At 41.7% G+C, this 11,592-nt stretch overlaps 1 protein-coding gene across 3 annotated transcripts; it reads left to right on the top strand.

The window, feature by feature from the left end:
- The first annotated feature begins 3,204 nt into the window (after window positions 1-3,204).
- On the top strand, window positions 3,205-11,207 carry LOC143012405 (heterogeneous nuclear ribonucleoprotein Q-like). Of its 3 annotated transcripts, none has more exons than XM_076165510.1 (12): window positions 3,207-3,357; window positions 5,026-5,185; window positions 6,181-6,299; window positions 6,459-6,566; window positions 6,723-6,836; window positions 7,142-7,318; window positions 7,489-7,624; window positions 8,011-8,216; window positions 8,419-8,568; window positions 8,681-8,802; window positions 8,924-9,267; window positions 9,721-11,207. In XM_076165510.1, the coding sequence occupies exons 2-11, from the start codon at window positions 5,038-5,040 to the stop codon at window positions 9,264-9,266; spliced, it is 1,623 nt and encodes a 540-aa protein (XP_076021625.1). In that variant the 5' UTR covers window positions 3,207-3,357; window positions 5,026-5,037; the 3' UTR covers window position 9,267; window positions 9,721-11,207. The 3 variants fall into 3 exon arrangements, with proteins under 3 accessions (XP_076021626.1, XP_076021625.1, XP_076021624.1); XM_076165509.1 differs by having other exon boundaries at window positions 8,924-9,258; XM_076165511.1 differs by lacking the exon at window positions 5,026-5,185 and having other exon boundaries at window positions 3,205-3,357; window positions 8,924-9,258.
- Window positions 11,208-11,592: the final 385 nt, after the last annotated feature.

Raw genomic sequence — 11,592 nt, forward strand, 5'->3', positions numbered from 1 at the left:
AGCGACTTACAATAAGTGTGTTCAACAAAGGTAGATAAAATAGTAGGGCCCAAAATAGTTTGGGCCCTTTATTAATGCTCTCAAATTCCACAGCCCATTTGACAAAGATTTCCATATAATGTGAGTACTTTGCTCAGAAACTGCACATTGAACCTGGATGGCCCTGTGGAATGGGATGAGAGGATTCATACATTCTGAGCATTTTTCCTAAAAATAGGTTTGTCAGTATGCTTCAATTTTGACAGACCTTTTTAAAAGAAATGAAAATGCGTTTTATAACTCAAATCACTTATAATCTCAGACTGCGTGCAATTTTCGCAGTTTTACATTTTATGAATCAGATGTAAGAAAAAATAAACACAAAAATATTGATAAGTGAGACCCACTGTGTCCACATGGTGGCATGAGAAGATTTGGGGACATAAATGGCTGGTGCATGGACAGTATACCACAGTCAGTGCTGCTGGGTGCATGAGTAACTCTGCACAGGTCGCCAGAGGCATCTAGAGAATTTTAACACCAAATACAAAGGGACAATAACCATAGAAAGACAAAACATAAAACCTGTAAACATAAAGCTATTACATTTCTTTGTTTCATGTGTACCATCAGGTAATACAAACACCATCTAAAATGATGATATTTAAAGAGATCCTATAACTTAATGGATGTAATGATGATTTAATGGAGAGAAGCATGAGGAGTAACCTGCTTGTTAAAGGGGAGTTTTTCCTTGCCGCTGTTGCCAAGTGCTTATGGGGGAATGTTGGGGTTCTTTAAATGCTCCGTATGTCAAGTGCCTTGAGATAATATTTGTTGTGATTTAAGGCTATATAAAACATAGTTGAATTTAATTTAATGGTCAGGAAGCCCAATATAGATATTATGATGAGCTCCACCTGGATCAGAATAATTATACAAGGAGAAAAAATTAAGTACTTGTGCATTTCTAGTTGTACCTTGTCATCCATCCTGTATATTCATTCCCTCTAATCATTTCAAAACAATGTTTTGTTTCCTGGTAAACCGCTTTGTTAAATGTTTTAAGGACATTCAAATTTTCATTTGATTTTCTTTGTAAAACAACTTGTTGCCCACTCGGATACTTTGTATAAAAATGCACTACAAATACATTGCCTGACAACAATATCAAACATTTTAGCTGCCTTGAACGTCATTACCAACATTCCTCCAGAGCTTTGTATAAATTATCCCTCAAAAACCTAAAACCATCATCTTGGAGTTGTAAATCTGTGGGTTTGTTAGGGTCATTCATCAGCTTAGATTTTAATGTTTCAACCATGAGTCAAACACTAAATTACAGTTACTCAGGTTGTGATGAAGATAACAGATGAACAAACAGGAGTCTCTTGCCAATCTGTGTTCATCCTGAACCAATCAAATTGTCTTCTGCTGGACAGACGGAGAATGAAACTTCTGCGTGCACCATTCCTGTCTGTCCTGATACTTTATTGTATTTGAGAAAGTAACGGGGCATGAACTGCCCACTCTTCTAAACAGGAACCAGACTTGTCTTGGAATGGAGTGAAAACAGTGGAAGGCAACTCTTGGTTTTATCCAAATGTAGTGTAAGAGCTTGGCAGACATTGTGTGCACGGCATACAGGTATGCTGAATATGTAGTCTATGCGTGTGTCTATGTGTTCATGCGTGTGTGTGTGTGCATGCCCGCGTATGTGTGTGTACTTCTGGTTGTTTGGGCCTTTATATAGGCCTTGCATGAACACAAACTGTTTAAAACAAATCAAGAAATGCACCAAACTGTATGTGTTATTCTAAAGTAAGGTACATCTACAAGTTGTGTTGTTTGTGTAAGTTGCTTGTTTGCATTTGCCAGTCTGCAGAAAGTGAAGCCAGAAATTGTTATTTTAAACAACACCATTGGACACCATGCCACTAGACACAAGTTGCATCATAAACTAACAAATTTATAAACAACTCCATGCAAATCAATGAGATTTGTTATGATGTAAGAGTATCATACCCTCCTGGTGCATCACATCAGCACATAACCATATAACCTTCTGTGCTTGCCACATACAGCATCTACATGCCTTAAAGTTATGCCTTAAAGTGGAGGCAGTGGCTCAGTGGGTAGAGCTTCTGCTTGGGAACCGGAGGGTTGCCGGTTCGAGCCCCTGCCGAGGCGCCCCTGAGCAAGGCACCGAACCCTCAATTGCTCCCCCCTCTGCGAAGGGTGGTAATGTAATGTAAGTCGCTTTGGATAAAAGCGTCTGCCAATGATCGTAATGTAATGTAATGTAATGTAATGTTACTGTAAATCCATGAGGATAGTGACACATGCTGGTTGAAAGTGGGATCTGCGTCCACGTTGTTCTCAGACTCCAGGTCCCTCCTATGAAGTAGATCTACCATGTACTTACATAGAGCAGCATTACATTTTGAGGCAATATACTTTCTGAAAAGATGGAATAATTGAGTGCAGAAATGGATGGCTGTTTAGAAGCAGAACACAGATGGGAAGAGTCACCCAGCATCTTTCTTTCTTTCATGTCCTGGAAGTGATTAAATGATACAACACAAAATATAATTAGGAATGGTTAGAGGGATCAGATAAAACACGTTGCATTATTATATAAGTAGCAATATTAGAGGTAGTTGTATGTAATATAAATATAATTGTAGTATCTAAACACATTTTTGTATTATTATCTATTATTTAATGGTTACCTTTCAATCTCAAATATATTTTTTTTATCAGTTTATTATCTGATCCTTTCTCTTTTCTCTCACCCAACAGTCCATCTATCTATTTCCCCTCAGTTAATATATTTGTTTAAAAAAAAGAAAAATTACCCCCGTTTTCTACTTCAGGAGCTGCAAATACCTAAAAAAGTAAATGGCACATTAAAAAAAATTACATAAATGGTGGGAAATAAAATTGCTGATTTTTTAGATTTTTTTATGTCCTTACAATTCATGTTTTGTTCAATTAAACAAATATAAATGAGACTTTGGGCCTTTTAGTTGACTTCAGTATCTGCCATGTGTAAAGTGCAGATCTGGGTTAGGTCCGATCGTCTGCCTGCCTGTCTGTCTGTCTCTCTGTCTATCTATCTGTCTGTCTCTCTGTCTGTCTGTGTGACCTGCTGCTCTACTGTAAATGCATACAAGGCGAGCCCGTGCAGGGATGTCCAAGAAACCCCATCGACGAGACAAAACTCGCGGCGTGAACGTGGCAGCCATTTTACATCCTCAAGAGTGAATGACTGAAGCCGTATCAGTGCCGGGAGTTTTACACTTTTTCTCTCGTTTAAATATCACATTTATCTTCCTAAATAATCAACACCATACAAGTTGGTGATTCCAGCGGCAGGTAGGGTGAAAGACAGTTACTCGGTCACGTACTTGTTGCTGTAATTGATGGTTAAAAGTGTGAATCGTACGGTGGTGTTTCAAACAATGTGGAAACTGGTGGTGGCAGGGAACGAGTTCTCCAGACCGGCTTTTTGAAAATGGACTCTTCCTATGTGGCGGCACGTTGACAAACCATGCACTTGCCTTAGCTAAACCTCTGGCGTTCTAGGCCTCTTAAACCGCGGTAAATATTTAAAGCTTTATTTGTCAAGCGGTTGCAATATTTTCTGAGAAATCCACGTTTTAACAATGGCCTCGCGGAAAAAGCCGTTCGAATTAGCATGCTAACATGAGCTAGCCTATTTTGACAGATCATGGAATTGACATGCTCATTGTCATCGTGTGCTAACTGTGGCTAGGCTAGGAAAAGCTAGTTACCAGCGAACTCGCATGTGCCGCGTGTTAAAGCTATTGGATCGATAAATTCAGACAAATGTAAGGTAGTTGTCTCCACGAACGCCCATGGTTCGCGTGTTTGCTTTAACATTAGCTGTGCAAACTAGCCAGTTAGCTTGAACGTTTTGCGAGAGTCAGTCCCTCCCCGCTAAATGTAACGCTACCACTCGACTCCATTAATTCCCGGGAATTTTATTATTGATCCAAAATTCATTGTGACTTTGTACGATGGGCGACGATAGGTTATAACGCTGCACAAATGCTTTACCCTTTAGAAGCCACGTGCTTTCCGTTTGATCAAAATCGAATACCCGCTACTATGAAACGCTACAATTTCCATGATATCTGTTGGCTAAAGACATCGTAAGCCAAGTTTAGGCCAAAAACAGAAGGCAGCCCTCCACGTTTTTGCTCAGGCTAGTCATTGCTCGGTAGATTGTAATATGGAAGCATTTAGGTTGCTACTTTGAATAGCTACCGTGGCCATATAGACCAGCGCAAACAAATTGGTAGACGTTGATCCTAGGATCGGCATAGTGGCGTGACAACTTTGGCATGACAAAGTGTCGGTAGTTATGCTTAAACGATACATGCTTGCTTTACTGGTCAGCCACCGGAAACCGGGGCTCGCTCGCTGATGGAACACGTGTATCAGCTATCTAGCCAGTGCTGAAGTCAGCACTGAGAAGGTAAGCTAACATGTAATTTAGAGACCAAAGCAGACCGAGCTTCTGTACCAGCAGCTGCCGAGAGGGCTGAGATATACAAGGCGAGCGACTGAACTTGGCTCCATTTTCAAAAACTTTTTCGGATCAAAACAACCCGCTTACCACAAACTATGAATCACATTGTTGTAAAAATATGTCACATTGTCTATTCCTGTACAAAACGAGGCCTGTGCATTGGTAGTGTGTAGCCGTCTGTAACAGCTGCCCGTGTACAAGTCAGTGGGCCTCTCATACAGTAGAGAATTGCAAATGTGAAGTCAAGATTGTGAAAAGTCTCCTTACTGTATAGAATATTACATAGCCAGTAAAACGTGTTGAAATGTTTTCCATCTCATATGCTTTGTTGTTTTCTATTCAAGTTTATAAGCGATGAGGACATTTGTCTTGTGAGCTGATGAAACTTTTTTTTTGCTTGACACATCTTGAGGCTTTCCACTCTCCTGAACACATCCTAAGTCTTGCCCTTGACCCCAAGATTAATTTGGCTCATTGCATTTACACAGATTTCTGGAGACATGGCCACAGAACATATAAATGGAAATGGTCCAGAAGAACCAATGGACACCTCTCCTGCAGTTACCCATTCTGAGCACTTCCAGACTTTATTAGAAGCTGGTTTACCACAGAAAGTTGCTGAAAAACTAGATGAAATTTACATAGCAGGTAAGGCATTGTGAATATCCTGGCAAATGAATTTACACAAATTTTATGTTAATGAAGTTCTTGCATGTACTGTCATTTTATTACACTTTGAATGGGGGAATTGGGATCCTGAAGCAACTTTTTGTGGTTTCCTACCAAAATGGGTACTGCAGTGCTCCAAAATAATCACTTGCACATCACTGGTGTGATAGTGAATTAATTGGTTAATGCATTTGCATTCCCAACAAAGTTGCATGTACACTGCTGTCAGGCAAGTGTCCGCTCCCTGGGAGTCTGTGATGAGCCTCCCCAGTCCTGCCATCTGAAATATCACCTGATCCCATAAAATCATTGCAGGTCTGTTGATAGATGCAAATTTGATGCAATCAGTTACAGCTCAAATATCTGAAGTAGCAGGTGGAATTTTTACCACGCTTCAGCAAAGCCCACGTTTTACCTCACTTTTTTTTTCATCTCTAAAACTTCCTACTAGTACAAGAGGCAGCATCACACTGCAGGGGTCATTTTAGGACATTTGGTCAGTCAGATCCAGAAAAGGACTGGTTTGGCCTTTTCAGCCAGATGGGGCTGAGGCAAAAACAATGGCAGCAGCTGTCTGGTGTGTAGCTGCCTGGGACAGGTGACGGCCCCTCCACAGAGGAGAATGCAGACAGGCTCATTAGAGACTCGCAGCCACAGTATAGAGGGGTGCTGGCATATCGAATTACACAGTCGCATCTGTTGTGATTAGTTCTGCAAAAAATGTGCCGGTTGTAAAGTGCAGCCAGACTACTGAATTCAGTTCCATAAGATTATGCCTGTCCCCATTGATCACCTCATGATAGTGGCTCCAAGTGATTACATTAAAAAGATATTTGCGATGCAACATTTTTTTGCATGCAGATGGTTCTCTGATCTTGAAATTCTTTGGTTTAATGATTAAGTAGTATTGAATGATTTCATTTCATTTGTGGCTCATATTTTCTCCTTTGTGCTCTGCCCTCCCCCAACTCCAGGTTTGGTGTCACACAGTGACTTAGATGATCGAGCAATTGATGCTCTGAAAGAGTTCAACGAGGAAGGTGCTCTGCAAGTTCTTTTGCAGTTCAAGGACAGCGACCTCTCACATGTTCAGGTGAGCAGGCAGTTTGTCCAGTTTCCTTTGTCCATGATCAGTCCAAGACTGACTGACTATTATGCCATCACAGTTTATTGTAGAACCAAAACTTGTCATGTTGTGTTAAAGATTTGCTTGTTTCGTTTGCTTCATGGTGTATTCGTCTTTTTCTTTCAGAACAAAAGTGCCTTTCTTTGTGGCGTGATGAAGACGTACAGACAGAGAGAGAAACAAGGGACCAAAGTGTCAGATACCAACAAAGGACCAGATGAAGCTAAAATAAAAGTAAGAATTGATGTTGCATTTAGAAACGCTGACAAAATGTCTACACATATAAACAATGATGACAAGGTGTGGCTGTGGTCAAAGCAAAAATGTATTGAAAGAGGAAATTGTTGGCACCTCCTTGCATTCGTTTCATGTTTATTTTCTGGTGAACAGGCTTTGCTGGAGAGGACTGGCTACACACTTGATGTGACAACAGGCCAGAGGAAGTATGGAGGTCCCCCACCAGAGTCTGCCAACTCGGGTGCGCAACCGACCATCGGTACAGAGGTACGAAGCTGCATTTGAAGTTGAAACATTCATTTGCCAAGGGTCTTTGCTCTCGACCCGATCAATTTAAAATCTTGTAAACAAAACGATAACTAAAGATGGCTAAGGCTCCCCCCAAGTGCACTTAGCCTTTATATGGTGTCTAAATGATGAAGCTATGTTGTCTTCTATAGTAACTCTGGTTACGGTGATAGTTTACCGCTAAGATCTGACTGGATACCATACAATCACACCTCCCCCGTAAAACGTCAATGTTCAAATTCAAGGTTTTAAAAATGTGTCTTGTTCTCTCTCATCCTGTCCAGATATTTGTAGGCAAAATCCCTCGAGACCTTTTTGAAGACGAGTTGGTTCCGTTGTTTGAGAAAGCGGGCCCCATATGGGACCTCCGCCTGATGATGGATCCTCTCACTGGGCTCAACAGAGGTTACGCCTTTGTCACTTTCTGCACTAAAGAAGCTGCCCAGCAAGCTGTCAAACAGGTATGTCTTGAGATATGATCTCAGCTACATTCTGTTAAACAATTCATCTAGAACATCTCTAAGAAGAAAGAAAGTTGATGCAAAAAGCTATTTAGTATGTCAATGTCTGTTTCTATTTGAATGCAGTTTTTTAATCTCCCCTGTTCACAATTTTCAATCTTCTTTCATAGAACAACAACAATGAAATTCGACCGGGTAAACACATTGGCGTGTGCATCTCCGTGGCCAATAATAGACTGTTCGTTGGCTCAATCCCCAAGAGTAAAACAAAAGACCAGATTGTTGAGGAATTTGCGAAAGTCACAGGTGAGGCAGCGTCATTCATTTGTCATTACTTTGATTCAAAATTCAGACTTCTGAAATGGATCATTGACTTAATAGCCTTCACTTTATTTGTAACACAGCAGTGTGTGAAGGTTTGACAGGAATTAGGATGTGCTTGAAAATATTTGTTTTTGATGTCCAAATGATGACCTCATTACTACCCTGGAGTAGCTCATGCTACAGTGACGGTTTACCGCTAAGATCTGAATGGACACTGAACTTAAATAAACTGTAAATCTGTCAGTTGAGATTGTTGACACTTGACAAGTCAAAACTTAGTTGTGTGTAAACTTAATATTGTGCTCTGAAATATGAAACAAGAGATTCGCCTGTTGACTTCCTCCCCTCTTCCATTTCTGTTTCTGCAGAGGGCCTAAATGATGTCATATTGTACCACCAGCCTGATGACAAGAAGAAAAACCGGGGCTTCTGCTTCTTGGAGTATGAAGACCACAAGACGGCAGCTCAGGCCCGCCGCCGCCTGATGAGTGGCAAAGTGAAGGTGTGGGGAAATGTGGTCACCGTGGAGTGGGCTGACCCCATCGAGGACCCTGACCCAGAGGTCATGGCCAAGGTAAAGCACAGGGCCAGAGGTCATCGATGAGCATGCCATTAAACCTGTGTTCAATATGTGTGCTAACATTTGAATAGAGAGAAATGTCTTGATTCTGTCACTCCCCTGAAAAATGTGATTCTATTCTCAACACAGTCGTCCTTGTATAGCGATGAATGAACTCCCTCTGCTGTAGAAACCATAACCTTGTTTCCGTGCCCAGGTTAAGGTGCTGTTTGTGAGGAACTTGGCAAGCACTGTTACAGAGGAGATACTTGAAAAGGCCTTTAGTCAATTTGGCAAGTTGGAGCGAGTGAAGAAGCTGAAGGACTACGCCTTTATCCACTTTGAGGAACGAGATGGTGCAGTGAAGGTGTGGAGAAAAGAAATCTTTGCCTTTGGACAGATGAATGCGTTTTCCCCTTTGGCTTTAGTTTTTGTCACTTTTGTGTGCACCATCATGAAATGTCACCTTGGTTTCACAGGCTTTGGCGGATCTCAATGGAAAGGACCTGGAGGGAGAGCACATTGAAATCGTCTTCGCCAAGCCCCCTGACCACAAAAGGAAAGAACGCAAAGCCCTGAGACAAGCGGCTAAAACACAAATGTAAGGAAGCGACCACAACACAGAGCTGCATTTTTTATTTTTTATTGATCTAATCACAATTGATATGTAGCAGGATGCTGTGTTGACAAGGTGATGTTAAAGTTTGTGTATCCTCTCTAAGGTACGATGAATATTATTATTACGGGCCTCCTCACATGCCACCACCCACGAGAGGCCGAGGACGGGGCGGACGGGGAGGCTACTCCTACCCGCCCGATTATTATGCCTATGAAGACTATTACGATTACTATGGATATGATTACCATAACTACCGGGGCGGTTACGATGACCCATACTACGGATACGAGGACTTCCAGGGGTCTGGGAGAGGACGAGGAGTCAGAGGAGGCGTACGTGGCGGCGGCGGCGGCGGCAACCAGACCAGGGGCCGCATGTCAGTCACGCCGCGAGGCCGAGCAGGCTTCTCCCAGCGAGGAGGCATCGCCACAATGAGAGGTAAATGAGGTAACAGAGATTTTGGTGCGTCATAGAAGCTCAACTTCACTTGTTACTAACGCAAATGTAACCTTTTGTTACTTTATAGAAAGTTAAAATGTCTTTGTGCTGGCATATTTAGACCTAGATACTAGATCAGCAAAAAGTTAAGGTTTAGCATTTTGATCTTAGGGAATATGAAACAATAAGGCACGACAAATATTCACACCTTTCTTTTAAATGAAGAAAGTGACACCTGCTTATTGGCCTCAGCTAATCCCTGACAGGTGTCTTCTTTCAGATCAGCCAGTCGGCCCGTTCGTTTGCCAGCTGACAAAGGTCATTCACAACATAAGATATTTGAAGGGGGCCAGCCGAGTCCCACTCTAGTGGCAAAAAGGGTAGCTTCATTGGAGATGTGATTACATGCTGCATGCCGACTGGGTGGAGTCTTAATGTTGGATCTTCTCATTGGTTCTACAGGGAAGCGGGTCCGAGGGCGATCCTGACCTGTCACAGTGGTGACTGACTTGATGTGTGGGGTTACACCGTAAGCTGCAATGGATGTTGACAGAGAAAGAGCACGACAAAAAGGTCCAATGATATTCCAGCCTTACAGAAGAAGCATCTCCCATCCCCATGTTTTTTTTTCTTCCCCCTCATGAAATTGCCACCTTAAAAAGATGACCTGAGGATTTTGAATACTCGCCACAGCCTCTTCTTCCCCTGAGCCCCTGTATCCAGCCCCGACATACGGGCGTCATGTATTGCCCTAACAATCTACCCCCTCCCTGTCCCTGAACATGCCATTTTTTGTAATAATTATTGAAGAATTTGCACTTTTTAAGTTTCTTAGGTTTGAAGTGGCTCAAAGGAGCTTGATGCTATTGTATATTTTTGTGCTAATCGCAATTTTTATTGTCAGAATATCCATGTTAATCTTAATTGTTTGATTTGGATGTTTGTAAGAGAACATTTGCAGGTTTCTAGGGTGTACCCACCTGGCATGGATAAGTCAGGCATTCCAGGAAAGTGGTTCTTTTAAGAACTGGTCTTTAAAGGGTTGGTTGACTACCTCAGTACAGAGGACTAAACTACCCGGCCTGTACTGTAAATAGGGAAACTATATTGATGAAAGCAGGGCTTGTTTTCTTACAAAATATGCACAAGAGCTGCGGCGCAAAAACAATGTACTTAATGTAATATAGTCATTTTAGCTGCGGCTCTGACACTGCAAACAGTCAAACTGGGCATGCAAAACAATCTCATATGATGAGTCGGAACAAGCCCTGCTTCTATCCTATTTTGAACTGAAGTAGCATCCTTGCTGCTTCAGAGTATGTAGTTACTGGTTGTATAGTTTTTCGGATAAAATGTTACTTTTGTAAAGGCTTGAATGTCACAGGCATCCAACTGCCTTTGATTAAAAAACAAAAAGCCCTGCAGTGTCCCTTTTGTGCCACTGTACTGCAGTGGGTTTGTTTTTATATGACATAGCATTTTCAAACCGTGTCAGAATTATGTAAAACAAGCTCATGTAGCTGTTCATCATGTACATTTTTAATGGTCCCTCCCCAGCTTTCTAGAGAGCAACTGAGGAAGAGTAGATGTTTGGAGTCTATCTTGACTGAAGTAAACGCCATATTGCCCTGGCGGCGAGCATGTTGGGCCTCATGTGGGCAGCTCTGATTGGTGAGGGATCATGGACACAGTGGTAGAAGGGATACTGCAGTGAATGATTTCTATTTCCAGGTATAGCAACAAGGAAACTGTGCTACTCAATCCCAGTTTTCTATACAGTTAACTCCCTCAATAAAATCATAACAACCACCTTTTGGAAAAAAATGTTAGCAGTTTTAAACTATTGTTGGTGGCCAACAACGTTTTTTGCATTCCTGCAAATAAATTGTTTTATACTGTAAAATGGAGGTGAGTGTAACTTATTTTTGTAATAAAGTTTTTGATTTCTATCTGTGTCTCACTGTTTGCAATGACATCCTCTGGAGGCTGTGTGATGTCAGAAGAGAAGGGACGCTGATGACGCGATTGACCCGTCTTTTAAACCAAGATATACACATATGACGTCATTATTTGCCTTATTGATGGGCGTTTTCGAAAACGTGTGCAATGCGAGAAGTAACGCCTTTGTGGTAAACATTGGAGGAAATTAAATGATGGAAAGTTAAAGCTTCGAGGAAAATACTGGAATCCTACGACTGAAGCCGACATGTTTGGACGAAGTAAGCAACTGGACAACTGCGTCCTAATGACAAAGTATCTATTCAAACGCAGTAAAACACAAGCTGGAACACTTTGTGAGGCGTGCTATCGAGGTGAGTGATGCTATTTTTTTAT

Source organism: Genypterus blacodes, unplaced genomic scaffold, assembly GCF_046128005.1.
Source record: "Genypterus blacodes isolate CSIRO-AG114 ecotype Tasmania unplaced genomic scaffold, CSIRO-AGI_Gbla_v1 ptg000147l_1, whole genome shotgun sequence".
Classification (NCBI taxonomy): Eukaryota; Metazoa; Chordata; class Actinopteri; order Ophidiiformes; family Ophidiidae; genus Genypterus; species Genypterus blacodes.